Source organism: Aythya fuligula, chromosome 5 (genome assembly GCF_009819795.1).
Source record: "Aythya fuligula isolate bAytFul2 chromosome 5, bAytFul2.pri, whole genome shotgun sequence".
In the NCBI taxonomy this organism is placed as follows: Eukaryota; Metazoa; Chordata; class Aves; order Anseriformes; family Anatidae; genus Aythya; species Aythya fuligula.
In genome coordinates, this window is record NC_045563.1 from 63391624 (window position 1) to 63416074 (window position 24451).

The 24451-nt window shown below is 34.7% G+C and overlaps 1 protein-coding gene across 4 annotated transcripts in view; it reads right to left on the reverse strand.

Moving 5' to 3' along the window:
* Positions 1–24451, reverse strand: part of MRVI1 (murine retrovirus integration site 1 homolog) — a 65419-nt gene that overhangs the window by 11211 nt on the left and 29757 nt on the right. For 3 of the 4 annotated variants that reach the window (XM_032189266.1, XM_032189267.1, XM_032189265.1), the window contains 12 exons: positions 23572–23693; positions 17692–17792; positions 15177–15247; positions 14120–14293; positions 13050–13127; positions 12626–12675; positions 12165–12206; positions 9769–10353; positions 7544–7622; positions 5308–5428; positions 3561–3591; positions 2167–2307 (listed from right to left, as the gene is read on the reverse strand). In XM_032189266.1, the coding sequence (XP_032045157.1) occupies positions 2167–2307; positions 3561–3591; positions 5308–5428; positions 7544–7622; positions 9769–10353; positions 12165–12206; positions 12626–12675; positions 13050–13127; positions 14120–14293; positions 15177–15247; positions 17692–17792; positions 23572–23640 (1542 nt within the window). In that variant the 5' untranslated portion in view covers positions 23641–23693. The remainder of the gene's footprint in view (positions 1–2166; positions 2308–3560; positions 3592–5307; positions 5429–7543; positions 7623–9768; positions 10354–12164; positions 12207–12625; positions 12676–13049; positions 13128–14119; positions 14294–15176; positions 15248–17691; positions 17793–23571; positions 23694–24451) is intronic. The other variant, XM_032189269.1, reaches the window with a different exon arrangement.

Sequence of the window (24451 nt, forward strand, 5' to 3'; positions counted from 1 at the left end):
TTTGGTGCAACAACAAGGACAATGACAAAAATTTCTTAGATTTCCTTATCACTGAAGCCAGCGTGTTAACAAATTGCAGCCTAAATTTGACTGTAAGACCCAGGAAGGCATATGAAAATATATGCATGAGGAAAACATGCAGAGATTTCATATTTTCAACTGTTTCTTGGCAAGTGTAAATTGCTTATTTCCTTGAGCAAATCTGAAATTCATGCGAATCAATCCACCTTCTCTTGAAGCTGGGTTTTTGAATAAAACATCAGTTATTACAAGTTTGATTAAAAAACAAAAAACAAAACACTAAATACTGGTCAAGCTCATTAAAACATTTAACATGTGCCTGTCCTACAGAAATGAAGCTAACTTCACACTTGGATAGAAGCAAATCTAGTATGGTACACCTTACACAGGAGCTGCCACATCATTTAATTGTCGGTTAGATTATTCCATTGTAAAGAAAAAAAGCTTTGATATGAAAATGGTAGTTGCCACTTTGTTATAAAGTACCTTTAAAAGCTAGTAAAAGCCAGACTGCAGCTTGTGAACTGAATAAAGAAGAGAAACCAGCCTCACAGGAGAGGTGCTCTATTCCTTTGATCATTTCAGATGGCCACCAAGATGATCAAGGGACTGGAGCACCTCTCCTATGAGGAGAGACAGCGAGTTGGGACTGCTCAGCCTGAAGAAGAGGCGGCTTAGGGGTACCTTCTCAATGTGTATAAATACCTAAAGGGAGGGTGCAAAAACAACAGAGCCAGGCTGTTCTCAATGGTGCCCAGTGCCTGGACAAGAGGCAATGGGCACAAACTGGAACACAGGAGGTTCTGTCTAAACATCAGGAAGCACTCTTTTACTGTGCAGTTGATGGAGCACTGGAACAGTTTGCCCAGACAGGGTGTAGAGTCTCCGTCCTTAGAGATCTTCAAAAGTTGCCTGGACAAGGTCAGGGGACAAGAGCAACCTGCTGTTGGTGTCCCTGCTCAGGCACAGGTCTTGGACAAGATGACCTCCAAAGGTCCCTTGCAACCTCAACCATTCTGTAATTCTGTGGAAGCTAATTACATCTACCCTGTGCTGGTAACATGGTCCTTGTTGCCTAATTATGGATTCTTTACCATGTTGAATATAACAAATAGTTGTTATATAAATATAACTAGTTGTTTGCAGTGAATGAGCACTACATTACTTGAAAAAAATTGTCAGTGTACAAAATATTGTAATTAATAAACCCCTAAGATTTTACAAGTTGTTTCTGTTTGCTCTTTAAACAGGAAAAAAAAGGAACATCCACGAAATATTCCCAAGTGCTTTTTTTTTTCTTTTTTTTTTTCTTCCAGTAACAATTGATCCGTGCATGCAGATTTGGAATTCCAGGTGACACAAAGGTGACACAAACTTTGGTTAACTGCATCCTTTCTCACCTGATGTTCTTGATAAAGTAAATGGAAAAAAATATATATACATGTATACTCTCCTAACTATTTTTCAAAGCTATAGCAATACTTCCTTGTAAGGTGCTATTTCAGTTAGAAGCATGCTATCTATACACCTCCTCCTTTTTTGCACAGAACTGTGCACAGCACATAAGTTAACATCTCAGAGATATATTTGTCATTTCAGTTACAAAAAAAAAGAAAAAAAGAAAAAAAGAATAAATATAACCCATTCCTAAGATTGCATGTATTCTTTATGCAATTCTCACTCTTTTCTTTCCTATATCACCTTCCATTATCTGCAGTTAAGATCTTCCAAGTCATAAACCTCTGGACTCAGGCTTCAGATCATTTCAGTATCTCACCTAGGGAGACACCTGAAGGTTACTGCTGAAGAAGATGGTCTTGCTCAGGAGAGCAGGAATCTGAGCTCAAATTGCAGTTCTGCATGTTAGTAGTTTTGTCACAGGCTTCTTCCAAGAATTGAATCTCAAATTTATAGAATTTGAAGCGGGGCAGGGCAACATCCTGTATGCACTTTCAGGAACAGTGGCCCACCCTGGCAGAAAATGCTCTGTCAACTGTAGAGGGTTACATAATGAGCTCAAGCAGCACAGAATGAAGTTTTGTGGCTGAATTTACAGTGAGTATAAGCAAGCACAGTCACACATTTCAAATGTGTGCGCACTTGAATGTGTGCTAGAGTTCAGAGAAGTATTTATTGTTTTCTTACCGTAATGGCTGCCTTAAAGTTTTCCAGTTCCTTCTCAGCATTCTCTTCAGTAAGATTTCTCTCTCTCTCTGCTTGATTAATTCTAGATTCCAAGGTATAACTATCATTTCTAAAGGCCAAGGAAAGCTGCACAAAGACATTCTATTTGGATTTAAAGAAAAAAAATGAAAGCATTTTTAAATAAGTCCTGCTGTACTGTAATTTCCAGTAACAACTTTTAAATAAGACATTTAACAAGCTTCAGTACTTAAATAAATATTGAAATAGAAAACTGAAAATATTTAAAAAGCAGATTTAAAAAAAAAAAAAATCACTCCTCTTTGCTTCCACTAAAATACTAATGTTTTCATGAAGGCTTCTCTGGAAGTTCAGTATAGCAGAAACACAACGACGGAAGCAGCCTACCAGAAGTATCAGAATCACTATGAATCTGTTTTCTAGCTGGACTTCCTCCAAGGGTCCCCAAGGTTTTTAAACAGATAGTCTGTGCAGAGGAAATCCAGAGATGAGCTCACCATTATCATTGTTCTACCTAAGGGATAAACATCTACCACCAAAGGCAAAAGATTAAGTGCTAACATTTCTATTCTCTCAAACCACGCTTTTACAGATCGTTTCTTTCTTTACCAGATGCATTTATTGCTTAGGATTAATACTTTGTGAGGAATGAGTCACCAATAGCTCCATTTGATTGCACCTATGTAAATAAATATTCTTCACTGGTACATTACAAAAAAGAAAGAAAGCAGCAAAATACAAAAAACCAAAGCCACCCAGATAATGAACAACAATTTCTTGGCTAGAACTGACAAAGTAAAAAATACATCAACTAACTTCAAAATACAATTGAAAATCATACCTAAGCTCCTATTGGCCAATGGAAAAAAAAAGGCAATAAACTAATGTGGTTTCTGGGCTCTGTTTCAATTTTTTCTTGGTTTTATCATATCTATAATATTTTAAAAAGTAGAAACAACATTATTATAAGATCTTTATTACATATAAATTTATTACAATAATTTACAAAACAAATGTATATGCTATTAGAAAGAATGCACAAACATTTTTTACTTAATTTAAGTCTTTCAATTGTTTATGTTGTCTGGGGCAATTGCCCATACCACATAAAAATGTTGTTTGAATTGAGCAGTAGCCACTTAAAATTGAGGCACGTGAAATTAAAGACAAATTTAAATCAGGAGCATAACCAGGATTATAACTAATTTAACTACAGAATAAACATATTAAGGGATAAAATTCACTCTGCATCACTGAAAGCTGTTAAATTAATCTATAATCAAGAGTTACAGTTTGTGTTATTCAGAAGCTTACACAAGAACATATAGCAATGGTACATTTGGTGCCTAAACCTACCATTTTAAGAACACACTTACCTCAACTTCTTTTTCAGTAAGCGGAGGGGAGCTAGAAATGAGAACAAAGAAATTAAGATTTTATTAGGTTTGTCTCTTAAAACAAATCTATTGAAATATTGAATTGAAAATAACAGAAGCACTTGCCTTAAATATTTTATGGTTTCTTTTTGTCAAATCTCAATTTAATTAATTAAAATTTTCTTCTAAGAAAATTTTTTTTTCTTATTTTTTTTTTTTTTAAAGCAATAACACAGTATCACTTAAGTATTGATAGAAATATACCAAAGTTTCTGGCAAGTGCAAACATTTATGTATATCTGCGCTATGTTGTGGCAAATTCCAAGCGCAGGAGCAAGACAGAAATTACCCTTTTGTAGTTGCAGGTGATCTACTAGACTTGGGATTATTAACTTCACCTATTTTCCTTCTTTTAACAGCTGAAACCTCATGATGATGATCATACAAAATCACAGATGGGTAGAATTCAAAACCCAGCTCCCTGTGTACAGTACCAACTTGCTTTAGCTGTTTTGTTAGAAGTTTGCAAACTTAGCTAATTGTTGTAAGCTGACAGTGAATGACATTGAGAAAACAGGTGCTTGAGTTTTATCATTTTTCTACCCAAAGTATGATTACTAACTGTACAAAAATTAGAGAAAGTTACCAAAAAGTGGTTTCATAGCAGACCATAAAAGAAATGAGATAGAGAACAGTATATTGCAAGATCTCACTTTAAGGCAGTCATCCCATGTGTTTGAATTTACAGGTTCTTAATCCCTGCAGTTCTTCCCATACTGCAGAGAGCTATTCAATTTTATGCAAGTGATGAAAAAACATCTGCAAGGAATGAAAGGAGTTGTATACACAAATCCTAGTGGATGCCAGTGACAGAAGTTGAGATTGACATATCTATCATGTACTGTACAGTTTCAGATATTAGTTGTCATATTGGCTGCAACATTAAACCCTAACGTAAAAGTCAATACACATGGCATCCATAAGCAGTCAATTTTTCTTGGTGGATAAAATATATTGATACTTAAAGTAGTGACTAGAAGATGGGAGGTCAATACGCCCTGTGTATTGGAAAACCATTTTGTTTCTAAAGCAGTGGTATTCATATCACTTACTGTTATTCTAAAAGGAAATCTACTAGAAGAAATGGTCCTTCTTTCTAGAAGTTCAGGAGTATTGTTTTGATCTCTAATATGCCTTTTATTTATTTATTTTTTTTTGTTACAGTTCTATTTCTCTCAAAGAAAAGGCTTATGCAGAAATTTGGAAGAATCTGAACTTGCAGGCAAGTTCAACTAAGCAGGCAAAATGACAAACTTAATCTCACTGAAAAATCATCACTTGCAGATAAACTGCTGAATTCTCTCATGTCTAAATTTTACCATATGAAAACGTTATCAGGCCTCAAGAGATACTAACCCTTTCACCATGATTTTATATCTGCAACAGCAAACCTGGAAACCAGGATTGGACAGACTAGTGACAAATTTGTATAAAAATTTATTTATAGTATCCAAGTTAAGTTTCAGACTTTTGAAGTAGAACTTACAAACTCATTTTTAAGTTTGTCAGCTACTCAAAGTTGGTGCACTCCCCAAACTATTTAGCAAATCTGTCACAAATTTTAAGATGCAACACTTTCTCTACATATGTGGACCCCCCCTGAATAGAACTTAATAAAGGGAGTTCACTGAAAACCATTAGTATGCCTTTCCCAAATCATGTCTTGCTACTTCTAAAGAGCTTTTACCTTCCTGGAAGAGATTTGTGCACGCGTAGTTTTCGCAGCAATACATCAGGAATGCTGGGCATAACATCAGAGCTATTCTTTGTCTCTTCCTCTTCAGTGGGAGAGGGGAGAGGTGAAGGGCCTAAAGACATATGCAGATAAAAATCTTTTTAATGTTATTTGAGAAGGTATGTATTAAAAATGAAGTCATCATCTCACAATCTAGTAGGACCTAACCTAAGCATAGTCTTTAAAAAGTCAGTGAGGATTTCATCCCACCTCTGCCGGGAACAGAAGTGGGGCAACAAGAATAGGTTCTTCACCCCTTAATGTATAATGTTACCTCCTTTACTGAGTGAGGATGCATCACTCACTCCTCCTGTCTTCCCTTTGAACAGAGGCAACAGAAGTAACCATTACAACTGTCATTCTTTATCTAGATAGACTGAAGTAATTTGTGCTCTGACAGTCTCTAGTGCACTGAAAATTAACAATTGCATTCTGTCTACAATTCAGACTACATCCAAATTCATTAGGGGAGCATCTAGCATTTTTGCATGTGTATTTTAGCAGTACAGTTAAATCATTTCTGAAAATTTTAGCTTAAATTTCATAGAGTAGTCATTTTATAAGGCTTTCAATGTAACCTGCCAATAATATTTCTATTATAATACACTATACTAAAGATTTTATGCACCACTTATGATGAATCTACAGCCTGTACTTGTTCACACTGTATTTTCTTTGAAACAGAACTAAAAGGTAGCAATTGTGTTCTCTACTTGTGTTATTTTCATAAGGACCAAGATATGTCTAAATTATCTGTTTTTTTAAATTCATTTTACTTAACTTTTACTTTAATTTTATTTAATTTCACATATAATATTTACCTTATCCTCTCCTCTTGCCATAATTTAATGAAGGACTCTCCTGTAGGAAAGTCAGGTTCCCCAGTTAGATCAGAGACCTGGGAAGATACCTTTGCCCAGGCTTCCTGTTCATTTAGCATAACAGACAGATTCTTAGATGTTCATAACTGTGTGAAAAATCTCAGATTTTTTCAAGGTGGAGAACATTATCATGAAAAGCAGAAAAGAACAGTAGGTTCTTCCTATTTCCAGCTACGTTTAAGTTCTGTGCATTTCTTCTACATTTAAAAGTCTAATTATTTTTGAACCATTGTGTATGTCCTCATAGAAACACAGCCTAACACCACAAGGTCCCTAGCCTAACACAGCTCACTTATCTAGACTTCTGTAGAGGCACGGCTGTGTTTACTAAGATATTCACAATAACTTGGCATTAATAACAAAACATGGTGGAGCCAGTATACTTGATTCATAATAGTAATAATGAAGTAGCTGGCTACTTGCTATTGTTCAAGCAAATTTACAACTCCACTTAAAAAGAAAAGGTGGCTTTTATGACAATGTAAGGAAGTAAGTCTCCCTAACAAACAAGCTAAGGATTTGACCCCTCACTTGCCTTAACAAGGGTTTGACCTTTAACATGCTGACTATCATTTATATGAGTAGTAGACTTCAAAACGTTCATGATACTCAAGAGTTCTTGGTTGAAAAGCTGGATAAAATAATGCTTAGTTTTTCATAATGTTTTCCTCTCAGAAGGTTCAGATTTGCCCAAGTTATTTAATAGACCGGTAAAATGGCAACTATTTTACAATTTCAAACAAGGCCCGCTAAATAATTTCTGGGAGATGTACTAGCAGAGCGACAGGAATAATACTACCACGTATGAAAATCCAAAGATACAAACTGTAATAACAGGTAGAGGACAAGAAGCATGTTTTCATCTTGTCTCACTCAAACAGAAGATAAGACTGTTTTCAGAGGTAACATGAAGTGTAATATCTCAGCCACCTCCCTGTGTAACAGAAGCTTTGAGGTCTTGTGAAACAGTCCCAGAGCACGCGAACCATCAACTCTCACATTGCATCCTTCCATTCCTGCTCCCCATGCATGAACCGTACAGGGCAAAGGGCATGCTACTGGCTGTTGGATCAGAAGATGCATTCCTCTTTTTCCCAAGCCTAATCAACAGCCAAATCCAAAAACATTACTAGTTTTACTGGTCTCTCAATCACCATTTACTACCCTCCTCCATGACTGCTTCAGTACATTTAGTATTGTAATTGAAAAAAAAAAAAAAAAAAGAAATGTTTTATTTTCTGTATCAGTTAATTATGTTAAAAAAAATAAGTGTGTAACAAAGACACACTCCTTTTGTGGTACTGCACCTTTTTCCTGTTCAGCTGCTTCACTAAGTTCAGGAAGTTTAAGTCCAACTAAATTTTGATTTCTCAGCAAAATATGCTCCTGTTAAGAAAAACAGTAACATTTACAAGTAACTTAACTAGAAATCTCAATATAAATATACCTGACAAATGAACACTAAATAAAACATTCACTTTAGTTAATAAACATACTGGAGATATTTACATGAAGTTATAGTTATTACAATATCAGTATCACGTATTTCAAATTTCATACATGCATTACTTAGCAAAAATCCCGGTCATTTGAATAGAGATTTGCAACATGGGCCCCTTACTCGAGTACAAAAAGGGAGTTTTAGTAAATGAATGTGAAAAAAACATAGTAGCAAGCTAGTGTTCCAGAAAGGAGAAAGTACAGAAGATCAGGTATCAAAGATTTTGCCACCTTATGGACTTATTAGGATTTACTCACACCAAAGCTGGGTATGCTAGTAGATACAAGTTAATATTTCACTGTTAATGTACCACTATTCCCTACAGGTAGGGAAGAACACAGTCTTCAGGATTACACATCATTATCTTTTCTTCTTCTATCATTTCCTACTTCACAAATTTAAAATATATTTGAGAATATGAAACACCTACTTTTGTTTATAAGTAAACAACTCCAACTAGTCAGAGCTCAAATCCTGCACAACTAGAATTACACACCATGTTGTATTAATTTTCTGATTCTGTTTACAGCTACGAAAACACTCAGTCATATGGCTCAGGTGCCTCTATATGAACATTTCCAGTACATATATAGTAAGAATGTGTGTTATATAAACAGGAAAAGATGAATAACCAAGGTGTCATTCCCAAGCACTACAGTGGAAAGGACGTAACCAAAGTGCAGAATTTGAGGTCCTCAGATTTGTCAGCCCTGTATTTGTCTTGAAGTATTAACTAGCAGAGGTTGAAAAAAATATTATGATGTTAAGGGAAGGAACTACTAGTTCTCTCCCTTTTAAAGGTCCTATACACATCAGTTGCTGCATCATTCCATGCTATTTCTACTTTTTTAATACAGTAGTTAATTCTTAGGGTTTAATTATTTCAGACAAAGTTCTTTTTGACAATCATTTAAGACAATTATTTAGCAAAAGATTAATTTACAGATTTCAGAGTCCAATACTGTCCTTCAGGAGGCTGACAGATTTGCACTGTGTTAGAACTTGGAACTCTAAGTCTGCTTATCTGCTCTCAGGGGCACTTAGTTCAAAAACTCTGGGCACATTTTCTGAGGATGTTCAATAAGCAAAAATGCATGCTAAAAACACTTCCTGTCCTTTGAGATCTTGTAAATGTAACAATATTGCAAAGGCCTGTAGTCTTGAATGACAGGACAACTACCCTTAGAAGGGACAATAACGAGAGGTATTGTCCACAAAACACAAAACAACTCAGCTGAACAAAACAAAAATGATTTTTAAATCCAAAGAAAACTTACAAATAGTACAAAGACACAAGGTCTTGTAAGCCCTTTCAAGAAGTATAACAACCATCTCAACTTCAAATTAAAGCTTTCTGTTTATACATAGGTCTCAACCCTTTCACACAGAAATCAGCCAGTTAGTATTTTGTCTCTCTGAGGAAAATTCCGAAGGAACAGAAAAGCATTGTACAGGGAAGTAAAGGAAGTGAAAGAGCATAAGTGACCCCTTTAAAGAGAATATTGTTACATCCTCAGGAAGGAAAGATTCTTCAGATTTAAAAAACTCTTTAGAAACCAAAATAGATCATTTTACTGCAAAGTATGTTTTACAAATGACGTGGCTGTTAATCAACTGCTTCCTGTTTATAGTTCACATAAACTGTGCAAAAATGAATTATCGTGTTTTATACTCACCTTTCTCTCACAATGAAAGCAATTAGTGTTTCCTTGACACCAGTATTAAAATTTGTCTTTCCTGAAGACAAAACCCCCTATGTGCAAGAGCACATGCACAAGAAGACAACAGTGCAGTTGAAGCCTATTTGACAAGAACTAGGAAATAGTAATTCCATGGTATTTAGTTACAGGTTTCGATTTACTAAAGTTGGAAAGGAAAACTGATACAATATTGTATTTATTTTGCTGAAATTGTTTGCCATTATATTAGCATACATTTTTTGAAATAGTAAAAATAATGCTAGCAAGTTGAAAGTTTAGTAAGATGCAAAAGTAACTTTAAAACAGGATACAACTGATAACTAGGACTCACCTCTCTGAGCTTTGTCAATTTCTGCATTCGAACAGGCTGAACTTGGATTTGGAGGTCTTTGAATGCTTTAAATTGATTGCTGGATTTATTACCACCAAAGCTTTTCTCTTCCTCAGATGGTAGTTTTAAAGGTGTTTTATCTTTTTGTCCAGGCTCCAAGCTATCCCATGATACAGCTCGTAGTAGAGGAGGACGCAGCCCACATAGTTTAAATTCTGGTTTACAAGAAACTTTATGGTCCCTCATTTCTGGAACAGGAATTTTTAGTTTGGGGTCTGTATTTCCCATTCCTGGTAAATAGGTTCTTAAAGGAGCATCATTTTCTTTTGCTTTCTTGAGGAATGATTTTGCAAGTTCTTTTTCACAAACATTCATGCAAGTGTTAAGAGACATTCTGCCACCATCACTGCCTGAAGGGGAGCATTTGGATAAAGTATCCATATGCTTACACGGATCAAAGTTTTCTTTTTGTTCTGACAGGTTTTCTTTGGAGTTTTCAAAACCAGCAGAGCGTGGAACCAACCTTCCCTGAGAAATCTTCCTTTGATCATTTGGCCTTCGATCCATTAATCCTTTAGCAGCATTCTGAAAGTAGAGAGACACATATAAAACAGAGAAACAAGAGTGGATTTCTCTCTTCCCCTGCTCTGATGATGGATTTTCCCCGTATAGAGTCATTTTCATTGATGTTTGCCTTTAAACACGTGCTTTTGACAATGGAAATATTTTTTGAAAGGCACTTGAAAGAACACTAAATTGGAATTCTCTGAACATTTGAGATAACATTCTCCCATTCCAGAAGTACTCATAGTGCTAGGATTCTCATCATCATAATGTAAGGTTTGCCCAAGTATACACCTTGAGCCCTATACCTTACAGCACTGTTAATTTCCAATTTTTTTGATTTGACTTTTTTTTTTCTTGTTAGTTCCTCACCTCCCAAGGAAAAAAATATGGTTTTGTACACAAAGTTAAAACATACTAATTTCTCTCCGTGTTTGTCATGTTTCCACGTTCATTTCTAGTTCCCTCCGTGCTGGGGTTTTTAGTTTAATATAATTTAGTACTACTAAAAAGTCCCATTAATATGTACTTCATTACTCTGACCACCAATCCATACTTTCTTCTATTATATTGTTCCCTGGGATTAATAATTTGCACTGTTCTATTGAGTGCACAGGACCTCATTATCACGCATCTTTAACAGGCTCTAAGTTACAGCTTTCAGGGGTGGGGAAGGGAGGTAGAGACATGTTACTCATTCTGCCCTCACTGTGATACAGCAAGATGCAGAGACAACTGAGGCAGATGTATAGAATAAATGCATGCAAGCTATTCAAAATCTTTCTCTGTGTGCTTTACCATAAGTTATAATTGTTTGCAATCTCCAGAAGAGAACTGGCAAAACAATGTGTGCCTGTTTCTTGGTTACTCTGGTACAGAATCTAAACTTTTGTCTAAGGACACTTGTATCAGTATGTTAAGGCAGCAAACAAATGTAACTTGAGGGCTCTGCTCTAGTTATATTGCTACTCCTCCCCTTTGTAGTTACTGCTCCAAAGTTGTGCTGAAATGTGTATATATATGTGTGTGTGTGTGTATAAGTGGATTAGTATATATTATATATATATTAGTATATTATATATATATTATACTATATATATTATATATAGTATAATATATTATATATTAGTATATATAAATTGATTAGGCAATGCTTTGTGTGTGTGTGTGTGTATATACATATATATATACATATATAATTATATATATACATATATAATATATATGTATATACATACATGTATATATACATATATAATATATATATGTATGTATATACATATATATACATATATGTACACACACACACAAAGCATTGCCTAATCCACTTAAGAGAAAATCTCTTTAAAGGGACATCAGACCATCTGATGTTACCTAAACCAAGTTAGGAAGCATTCACCTAAGATGCTTCCCCAATAGATGTGTAGATTTGTACCATCCTATCAGTGGTGCGGAACATTAAGTACAGTAACCTCTTCTGCTAAATTAAATGGGTCTGGAAGAAGACATCTGCCTAAAACACCAGTGTACATTGAAATGGCCACAGTAGGTTTTTTTACTTAATTCTGAAGGTACTTAGTATATTGATTTTGATGAAGATAAAGCAGGAATGAGAATGTATTCATAGCAGGACACAGGATAGCTGTAGCCCATTTTTCACCACTATATTGGCAGGTGCTTTGAAATTTCCCAACTCAGTATTGTTTTTTTCTTAGTTCAGTATTGTTTTTCTGTTCACTTAGTAAAGTTTTTAGCCTTTTTAGCCGCACAAGTAAGTCATGTGTGCTTAGAAAAAACAACAGATTTTGTACAACACCATATCAAACACTTACCTCTGCAGTTTGCCTCTCATCTTCTTTCACAGTTCTGTTATTCTATCAAAAAAGGGAAGAAAGAAGTGTATGTCTTACAAGATTTTCTTTGACATCTATGCTGCGTTATATACAAATATTAATAGATGAACTTTAAATATTTTTTTACATTGTTATATTTATTTATGAAGTATTTTTAGGGATTGGTTTTTCCCATAGATTAAGATTATATATATGTTTTCATTTTCTATAATTCACAGTTCTCTGTGATCCTTCAGCAGTCATTACGTCATGGGTTTTGGTCTTCTAAATTAACATTTATTGGTTTCTCAATTTGCAGGAAAAAATGCTAGTAATTGTATTTTAGTATTGAAAATAGTAGTGAAAATTTCCTATTTTCCTCAGGGATGAACAGAACAGTGTAATATAATATAGTACTTCAATAATCAGGTTACTGTGCAGAATATTCAGCTCTTTCTTACCAGCCCTGGTGATACTGACTCGACGCTAGTGGTTTTGCATGCATCAGATCCTAGGAAGACATGTGTGATTAAGGTGTATCCTGATGGTTTTGCTCAAAAGTTTTAATACCACAACATTAGCAAACACACACACACACACTTACATCTAAGATGAAAACTTAAATGCATAAAATATTATTTAAAAGGGTGCTAAGCAGCACCACAGGAGCAAAATATAACAAAAACACAAAGTAAATATTTACTTATACATCATCATATATCAAGATTTACTTGTATATTATAGGTATTAAAGAGCTTTTTCAAATTCAGGAGATGCTTGAATGCATATATTCTGACTTCTTCTCCAGAGATACTAAGAAAATTAGTTTTATTTTATTTTTTATTTTTAATAACTTAAGATTTGGACCTGCATAGATCATTTTACCTGATGGCACAGGAAGAGTGAGAGAGTTGCTCCGAGATGCTACTGGTGAAACTTTCGGACTAAGTGTAGGGGAAACTGCTTCATTAAAACAAGATACACAAATAAAAAAGTAATTTTATTCTCTAGCCTTGTGGTTTCTGATTTTTTTTTTAAATTCATGCAAAAATTAAAACATTCATCTCATAGTTATCAAACAGTCGTATCTGTCCCAAGTATGACAAGTAACTTTAATTGCCAAATTGTTTTTGCCAATTATGAACTTAGAGTAGGTTTTATCTCATATACCTAGCACAAACTAATAAATTTTGTTGATACCCAGAATTATCATTCCCCTCAGTTTTATGAGATTGTAAGCATTGCAGAGGAGTGGGCACAAGAGAAGAACTCAAGGAATTTAGAAAAATTTAATTTAAAAATATTTAAGTTTTCTTTTTCCTACAGAAAGTGTCAAGCTGATTTTAAGACAGAATTCTGTTTTGAAATGGTATTTCAAAGGTAAATGAAAGTCCTATTTCACAATAAAAATGACATTTTTGTCCTAGCTTTCAAACACTTCCTATGAGGGAAAAATAATTTCAAGTGACATTCTAGAACAAAACATTTTATTCTATAATTTTTAAAGGAAGGTCTGGTCCAGTTAGCCTAGTTTACAACTATATTTAGAATAAATAAAAGTCTGTGTAATTATGTCTGGGTGGTATGTTTTTCCACAATATGAGTATCTTGTCATTAAGGTTTCATTTTATGTACAATAGTATCTCTAGGCAGTAAATCTTGACAAGAAAATTTGTGACTTTTTTTAAGATTCCAATTGAAATAGCTCCTGCTTTCCTATTAGTGTCTGCAGTGTATCATTCAGACACCTACAAACATTGCCTACTGTTACATCTGAATATAGATTGGTCATTTCTGCTTCATACTGAATTGTGAAGAGAGACAGAGGGACTCTAACCTTCAAATTAACAAAGTGTATGCCTACAGAAGCAATGTATACATTACAGTAGATATTTATTTATGCCTTTGCAGATCGAAGTACAATGTGAAATCTTATCTTCAGAATCTGCATGTACCTGTGGGTGATTCAGGAAGACTACTTCTTGATTTTCTGCCTCTGCGCATTAGAAACCTCTCGCTCACTTTCTTTGCTTCTTCTAGTAATTCAAGGTTCTTCTTTTTGTCTTCCTCTGATATTTTGACATCTGGCAGCTGATCATTTACCAAATCAATCACGTGACCACTGTTGTCTGGGTTTAAAACACCAGAATTAGAGCTGTATTTCATGTATCCAGATAGGTTGCTGCACTTCAGAGCAACCAGCACAAAACAACTGTAAGTTGAACTTTGAGCTTGCATTAATTAAAAATTTCTGACTGCTCATTTTATAATGCTGTTATATTCACAATTTTAGAGCAAGTCATCAAAATCACAGATTACCCACTGAGATTAAGTAAAAGATGCTCATAAACTCACGATCACTATCTAAAATGTTACCAGTATTCCCTGTGCATGCACTCCCTATGTATGCATTACAGATGTGCAAGTACATGAAAGAAAGCTTTAGTCAAGACAATCAGACCATATGTAGGACATTGAGGTGCTTGAGTGAGTCCAGAGAAGGGCAACAAAGCTGATGAGGGGTCTGGAGAACAAGTCTTACAAGGAGCGGCTGAGGGAGCTGGGCTTGTTCAGCCTGGAGAAGAGGAGGCTCAGGGGCAACCTTATCGCTCTCTACAGATACCTTAAAGGAGGCTGTAGCAAGGTGGGGGTTGGTCTGTTCTCCCACGTGCCTGGTGACAGTATGAGGGGGAATGGGCTAAAATTGTGCCTGGGGAGGTTTGGGTTGGATATTAGGAAGAACTTCTTTACAGAAAGGGTTGTGAGGCATTGGAACAGGCTGCCCAAGGAAGTAGTTGAGTCATCATCCCTGGAGGTCTTTAAAAGACGTTTAGATGTAGAGCTTAGGGATATGGTTTAGTGGAGGACTTGTTAGTGTTAGGTCAGAGGTTGGACTGGGTGATCTTGGAGGTCTCTTCCAACCTAGATGGTTCTGTGATTCTGTTTACATCTTCATTGCATGTCAAATTTTCAGAGAAAACATCCTAACTTGAATGAATAATCACTTCTTACCAACAGAAGTCAATGAACTTGTTGAATTCCTAGTGGCACGGTTAGAATGTCTTCTATGAGGACTACGAGGTCTAGAGAGAAAAATAAATGAAAAAAAAAATATGGGAGGATGCCATAGGAAGAAAAAAAAAAAAAAAAAGAAAGAAAGGAAGACTACAGAACAAAAGAATATTACAGAAATATCCTGACATTTACTGATGACCTAAGATACTGTGAATTTTCAATTTCTCAAACTAAAGCAAGTAGTTATTCCTATCATGACATGAAACTCATCTAAATAGGTATGTTACAAAAAGTAATTTTTAGTCTTTGTAAGTTGATAGTGTTTCCCTAAACTAAGCTTTATGATTAAGATAATTTCTTAGGCTGCCACACTGACATAGCAGGTAAATATCTTAAATGACATCAGAAAATTAATTGCTGATCCAGCAGGTAATGCTGCTTTTATAATTCTACCGCATTATAATTCTACCTCTTAAACAATCTTGATGTTCAGAGAGGTACATTTTAAGGATACAAGCAAATTATAGTACCAATTTTGATTGATACTTTATGATTATTTTTTCCCATAATTCAAGTCTAATATCAGATCAGTAAATTCAATTTCCAGGTCAAGAAGTGTGTTTTATCAGAAGATTAAAAATAACCCTAATTCATCTGAAAATTGAATTTTTCAGCTTCAAACAGGATTATTATTTCAATTCAGCAACTTTCATATATGCTTAACCTCAAAGTGCTATTCTTGCCTGGCCTTTGTGAATGGCCCCAAACATCTGCTTCAAAACTCACTGTGTTTAGGTGTTACACTTTTTTCTTCCAACTGTTTATCATAGAAAAAATATCTACTTTAATTTTCTACTGATATTTTATCCCACTAGATCAGGAAAGCAGTCCCATCTGTTTCCATGATCTTTCACTGAAACAGCAAGGAGGACTGAACAGATATAAGACAGGAATGAAAAGAAGAGAGATGAAAAAGGAACCTAAACCTGTTGCATCTGGGTTTTTTTCAGAGAAAGAAAAAAAGTGAGAAGAGAACTTTAAAGATGCTGACTAGTGTTAGAATATGTTCTAATATGTTGTACCGTGTGGAAAACAAAACAAACAAAACAAATCCTAAGTTATCCAGCAACAACAAGCTACCTACAATTTTTGTAAGGTATACCATACGCAATAACAGTAGCTTCACCAGCATCAGCTTAAATTGTTATTAATATCTGCTTTAATTCAATATAAAGATAACATGCACAAGACTGGAAGGTATACCCTCAAAGACATATTTAATATAGTAGAATTATGAAGTATTTTCAACAGTTGATAAGACTATAAGATGCTAAACATAGAATTTAAATTAAATACCTGCCAAAATTATTGTTGAAACCTGCAAATTATTTTTATTATCACAAACCTCCTTGGAAATTCTGAACTTACAATTAAGCCTTACAAACTGTCATACATTGGAAGTGCATTTTTTTTGGCCAAAGCCACACACTCCATCATTAAAAACATCGAGTAATTTAAAGATGGTGCAGATTGTTTGTAAGAACAATCAAACAACAGTTTGTTCCTACATTTTCCTTTCAGTAGAGAAAACAATTCCAACAGATTGCAAATATTGCTACAATGTGTATTTTTCAGCATGACGCTATGAATACTGCCAAAAGACAGTCATATAGCTAGCTTTGATATGCCCAATTGCAAGAGTCAACACTGAGGGCTGAACATACTATGAAAATTTTCACTATTTGAAAAAACAGTAAGATTTTAAAAAAATAATAATTAAAAAAAAAAAAAAGGATAACTTTCATAACTTTGTATCAGTCTATAAAGCTCTTCTTGCTTCAACAGAAATATGTACATAATTCAAGGCAGCACTACTGGTATTATGTAATTAATAGACCAGAATCAGGGATTTAACTACTAAATTGAAAATCTTCCTATGGGGGGAGGGTGGGGTACTTGCCCACCACCATGGCAATTGCCTACAGATGGTGTCCAAGTAAATGTTTAAAATCTGGACATCAGAAAAATATCGCACATTGGCTTCTGTGTTCCATGCATGGAACCTGAGAAATGTCACTGCCAGTCATCCTTGTAGGGCACAAACACCATTCTATGCCTACAGAAGGACCAAATAATTTTTTCCTCACCAGGCCATATTTTATTTACTAACAGAAAGACACATTTCAAAAGTTGCAACTGTTAGTCAAAAACATACAAAATTTAAATTCACATTTCTGTTTAAGTTTCAAATTATGCTATTCTGAAAGATTAGAAAGTTCATGTAAATTTTAAAGGACACCAGTTTAGGTTGGCAGGATTAGTGACACATGAAACTCTACTCTTGCAGTATCAATTGTACTCCCATCACCCTGCTTACCCACACCTCAAAGTAATCAAAATAGAAATACAATATAATCTAATTACAAAGACACATCAATAATATTTTAATATTACACAGATCCTGGAATTACTGTACAATTTATACATAGATCAGAAATGTATTATGTAGTACCTGTTAACCAGATTTTTATCAATTTCTACATCAGGCATAACTGCATTCTCTGGAAGAACAATTGAAGGTGTAGTGCGCATTGTTCCTTCAACAGTAGTGTCCTGAATGTTTTGTGAGAAATAAAAGTGTAGTTAAACAGAAAGTCAAAACACTGAACATTGATGTGAAAAATAAAAATGCATTTGTCAATTTAGCTTAAAGAGAAAATGACTGAACTAAGTGAGAATTTGATTTTATTTGATAAAACATATGTGAATTAGAGGTCTTTAGTTAAACTGCTGAAAAGAAGTGGTGGAGACCTGGACTGTTATCTTTACGAAGGTTTAATGCACACAACCTTAACTTAATACGAATGCAAATTCTGGGAAAACCTTACAATAGACAAACTGATTTTTTCACACAACAATCCATTCTTTTACTGAATGGGTCTAATACCTAAAGAACTTAAGAGCTGAATGCAAGAGTGAAAAACAGCTATGTATAACAGTGCTAATGTAGGTACACAAGCTTTGAAATACTAGTTGTGTACCATGAAAACTTGAATAAGTATCATATTAAGTTTGCACATGTTATCCAGAAAAAAAAAAATAATTATATGGTCATCTTGTCAGTTTTCTACTTGTTTTTCCCTTCCATTAATTGGAAAAAATATTTTAAGAATACATAATTGCAATATTTAAATAAGAACAATGCAATTTAAGTGACAAAAGAAACTGGCAACAAATATCAATGTACACTTGTCTTCTTAAAAAATATGATAACTTGCCCTTGTACTTAACTCCACACTTTCCACCACAATGATGCCAGTGAGCTGAAGAGAAGGAATCTGTTTTCTGTGAGATATCCCAAATGGAGATGTGGAGATGGATCAGGTTGGAATAAAGAACTGTGGATTTCTTTCACCATGTACTACATTCAGATTCTTTCACAAACACACACAAATCAAATGAAATAAACCCCTGTGTTGTTAGAAGGTTTTCTTGTACAAAACCAATCCTGTTTCTTCAGTCGGTCAACAAATCAAAAAAAGGGATTAATGCAAAATTATTCTGGGGAGGAATGGTGTGGGGCATAGGCAGGGAGGGAGTGTAGACACCTTTTAGAAGGTAGCAATTTTTAATTTCAAGTAAAATCCTGTATAGAACATACCATAGCAGTGCAAGTAATTATAGTTGGAATGAAAGATTCCCCAAAGTGGCAGGGAACTGCCATCAATCAGATTGTAAGATCCAGGAAAATAAATAAATAAATAAAAATCTACATTCTCAAAATGTAACTGGCTTCCTTATTTAGTCATTTGAGTCTAAATTTTTCTTGAAACTACAACCCAAAGCTCCCTAAGATTATTTATTTATTTATTTAGTTTTACTTCCGTTGGCATTAGATTAGATGAAGTTTGTGTCCCTGTCCATGATGTTGGGCATAGGAGGGGGTGGCCGGAGGGGGAACTAGATTATCTTCAAGGTTCCTTCCAAACCAAACCATTTTGTGATTCTACGACATTTCTGAATTTGCTAAAAGAGCATGTTTACTACCCATGGCACAAAGCCACTTACATTCTGCTGTTATAAACCTCATTTTGCTTTTACTGAAATACTCTCAATTGTGTTTATTCCTTTTAAGAATGCTTACCTACTACAGGCTGACACAAATGTAATAAAATTCAGAACAAGTTTAGTTACTTTAATAATATTCATTAAGATTGACTTGATAAGCTAAACTATTACATGATGCATTCTTTAAATGCATAAATTAGTGCTTTTATAACAGCTTTTTATTGTCTAAGGTTTAGAGCAGAGAAATTTCAATTCTTCAAAATGAAGGCCATCAATTTATAGTTTTGTTACAGTCATCTGATGTCAGGTGAAGAAATTAGTGTAGTCATAATGTTTATTACAATAAACAAGTGGCCAAGAGTAATAAATTGAAGCGAAATTATATGCATACAGAAAATATTTGTAGTCATGTAGCTGTTGGGTATCAGATACAATAGAACACCTTTCAACAAGTGAAACTTTTTACTCTCCTTGAATTAATATATTCTGATTAATTCAAAGAACTCTAGAAGAATTTTGAAAATAGTATAATAATGCAGCATATAGCACAACTTTTCTTCTCAAATGCAAATAATAAAAGTTTTGAATTGTACATCTAATTTAGAGTTCTTGGTTTGGTTGCAAATTCAATCTTATTTATTTTTTAAAACTAAAGTAAATAAATAAATACATTCCACACAGCTACACGGTTCTATAGTCATAAGTCTCATGTGACTTTTCTGGACAAGTTCGCATTTTTAATCATAGGAGAGCAGAAGAGGAAACATGCCAAGAAAATAGGAACATTTAAATTTAAGAAAAATATTACTGTAACATTGTGAATGTAAAAATGTAAAAGCACCATCTATTATGCGATACAAACACAAGTAATATTGTATTATAACAACTTAAAACCAATTTTAGTAGAATTCTTGAAAATGCTACTAAGTATCAATGTATTTTGTCTATGACAATTTGTTATTTATTTTGTATTTTGTCAACGACAAAAATGCAAGTGATTGCCACGCTGAGTACACAAGCACATTGTTTATATTAATCTCCTCACTGCCGAAGAGTACAAGTTTTTCATGACATAAGAACACCAGCCTTAAAATCACTCAATTCCATTTTAAGACTCTAAAAACAGGTCTTTTTTTTTTTTTTTTTTTAAAAAAAAAAAAAAGGAAAAGACCATAGGCAAGGCTAGTTAAAGTCAGATAGAAAACACTAATCACAGTCAGCAACTATAGCAGTTCAACTTTTACATAGATGGAAACTCACACTTCCTATTGTCCAAATCTTTTTTTATATGGAGTGGCAATAAGAGCTAGAACATGAAGCTCTTCTCAAGGCCAGCTGACTTCAAAGAAATGAAGAAAAACCATACCCTAAGGCGCATTCAGACTGATATATGCAGATCTTGGAACAGGAGCTCTAACTGGAAACTTATACTTTTGCACATTGTACATCTGCATAAGGATGAGACAGAAGTTTCCCATTACCTTCCTATTGCCTGTCCATAAATGCCCTCTCCATGTTAGCTTCCAGACAAAACTGTTCTTCAGCCATCTGCAATAGCTGCCTCACCTCCTAGTACCAGTGACTGCTTGCTATCAGTCTCTGTTCCCTTTTTGTCCCAAGCCTTCCTCCCATACAAACGGAGGGTAAAATTGACTCCACCTCTGTTTCACATAAGAATCCATTCACACACTCTACAAGGATGATCTTGTGCTATCTAGTCCTGTTGGAGGGGTTTTGTGCAGGGCTGGGAAGATAACACACGCAATTTTGTCCGTATTAGAAGATGGTGTAGAAGAGGCTCAAGGATGCTCAGGGCAGATAGGATCTGCAGAGATTCTGGCTGTTAAGCTCTACCAAGCCCTTGCTAAGCATACAGAAAACATGCTTAAACAGTTTTATAATCCAGCCAAATTTGGATGGATTTGAACAGTAATGGAAAAAATGCACTTCTGCTACAAGGGCTACCATGCCAGAACAGTCAGATGATAAAGCTTTCCTGTATACCACCTGAGTTCTTTAAAGCATTGAAAAACAAATCCTCTGCCACATGGCCTCATCCTCAGAAAATAATGAAAGGACTTGACTGAATGGCAGAATGAATTTGGTCCAGAACAGATAACTCACATGAAATGCCTCTGACAAATAACACGTCTCAGAGCAGTTTTTTTTGAGTAAGATGAGGTTTTAAATAACCTTGATTTTATATGTTTAAGTGAAGTGCTGCATTGAGAGCTTTGTAAGGAAGGTAATAAAATTCTGTAGTAACTATATTTAGTTAAAAGAGATAAAAAAAAAAAAAAAAAGATGACAAAATTAGCACGGGACATCTTCAGAACAAGTAACATGCAGTGATTTGATGAAAGTGGAACATAAATTTAAACAGAAAGAAGAAAAGAATAAATGCAGACTCTTGACTGATGGAATAATGAGTGTACCAAAAATATTATGAGCATTAGACATGTTTTTCCTCAGCAGTCGGAATAGACAGAAAAATACCGGTCAGGATACAACAAAAAGAGAAAGCTGGAAAAAGGCAAAACTTCTCACTTGAAAAGAGATAAAGAAGGCATCTCACAACCAATCCTAGAAGTGTAGGACAAACAGTAGGATACTATAAATCTTTTAACCTAACTTTTAAGAATCTAATTTTCTTTGCTAAAAGCCTAAAATCAGTTATTAAGGATATCAGCAAAAACATATTAATTTAATGTGAAACAAATCTAATTAAGTTAAAATGCAGAAGTGGCTAAAAACGACACCTGAGGTTTTTTTTTTATATTATTATTTATTTATGCTGGGATAAACTATTTTTTATAGAACACTTTTAAAATGTTCAGTACTTCCAGTATGTTTAACTGGACAGCACACAGAGTTCAACTAAACGCTCTTAATTCAAATGACATTCCAAACAAGGGGTTTAAGTGCTTTGAATTAGGCTAACTGGTCTCACACTGGTGTTAAAGGGAACTTCATAACTATTTTCCTCAGCAACAGAGGCTGCTGTAAGAAAAACTGAAATGGAAAACAAGATCTGCTTTCTGAAAATGAATTTCAGAAATACAGCCCTGCTCTTCCACCAAATAAAAAGATACTCGAAATAGACAAGAAACTATGCACAATGTATGGTTTGTTTTCATTTTTTTTCAGAAGTGTTCTTTGCTGCAACAAAATGAGGAAGAGTCTTTGATGTCTGCTAGCTTCCCCCCCCCCCAAGCCCCCAAGCCCCCCAGCCCTCCACTAGTGGGTGCATTTTATCTAGCAAGTCTTTGGTACTCTCAAATACTCTTAATGTGGGAGAGTTAAAAACAAAGCAAAAATAAAAATTAAAAAAAAAAATAAAATGAAAATCAAATAAACAAACCAACTTTTTGACTTTTTAGTTTCTTCTCAGCTAAAAGTCTGATAAAGTTGCATGCATCTATGGTGTTTATCTCAAGCCAGGAAACTAACACTCAACACGATGGCAATTTGGATGGAATGCATGACAAATTAATGTAGAGTTCACTGCTGACAATATTTTCCAATGATGCTGAAGTAGCGGATGTTTTCACCTAAAGTGTAGAATACTGTGTCCTCAAATCCAGTAAGTGATACATTTTTAATTGAGGATGTGCCAGACTGTAAATCCTCTCCTCCTTTTTTGCATCAAACAGGATGATTTGGGTAACCTGTGAGTTGGTAGTTCTTTACTTCAGCTAAGCTAACAATTTATTAGAAACAACAACAGATAAAATGTTAGAACATAAAACTACTTTTTATCAGTGATATAAACTATTTAAAAGGCAAAACCATCATCACTTAATAGTTTTTAAATTTATCTGCAAAAACATGTTAAAACTTATATTTACAATAAATTGGGTTAGCGAAGTGATGAAGGTCTCTAGGGAGGACCCATGTGCACTTGGTATAGTTTCAGTATATGTTCAGCTACTACTCTGGCAAATATAGCACTGAGTACAGACCAAAAATCAGACTTCCTTCTTTTACACACACGCAAATTGGATATCATCTCAGACATCTGTAAAAGCAACACTACATGTTTCAAGTCTGCTGCGAAGTAGGAATCTAAGTTCTTTTCTCAAAGATTAAAGTTTTCTGGAATAACATCAATACAATTTCCATTCCTTAATCTATAAAATACTTACAAAATTTTGAGAGAGCAACTGAAAGATCATTCATAGCTTCATCAGTTAATCAAAACCCACCAATACACAGCAAGGCACTAGATGTTATTTTACAAAATCCTAAATGTATACAAACTAACAGTTTCAGCCTCCGGTTTCCAAAACAAGTATCAGAAAAATATATTTGTAAGAGTTCTTACCTTGGCAGGTGGAGAACTGTTGTGTTGTGCCACCTTTGGTTGATCCTTGTCCTCAGGTAGGGTTGGCATGGTGGATGGTGCGAAGTACGTTGAACCACAACGTGGACTAACACAACCACACGCTGCAGAGAGTAAGACTGTTTCAAGTTAGCCTGAAGGCATAAGCACTGAGAGGCCTTGTGATCCACTGGCTGTGTTAGATGCCAAAAATACAAGTCAAATCAATTTAAAAATATATGCTCTAATACAAAGATCGCTTTACGATAACAAACAGTATCAAGGTTTAAAAGTAAAAGCATTGTCTTGAGTTTTATTAACTAAAGCTTTCAAGGTCAAGTATAATTTAGTAAATGCATGCTTATTGCTATTCCTACCCCTCCCCTCCATTTCACAGATTATTAGTATTTTTCTACTGTGACTGTGTTGGCTATGATTAAACTACCCTCTCTAAAGATCCTCCAAGGACGCAGCATCCTGGATATCTCTAATATGCCTTTTAGTAACCAACAAAGTTCTAGTGCTACAGAGTATAATCTCAGATCTCAAAGAAAGGAAAAGCTCTAGGAGTAAAACTGGCAACCCAGATGGTGGCACTCTTTATCTGAGCATGTTAACTTTTCAACACTTTAAAAAGAGATTCTTGGTGTACATCTGCATAAGCACTGTGCAGTACGCTTTTGAAGCAAAATACCAGTAATGCCTGAACAGGGAAAAAAAATCACTGTCTACTAGCTGAGAAAATTATTGTTGTTAGTATCAACTTTAGCTACTGCCTTCACGAGGATATTGTAAGCATTAAAGCATGCAAAATAGTCTGAAGTAGAGAAATCAGCGGTGTTAAATCCTTTTAGCTGCAGTGTATTACAAGACTTACTCTGAC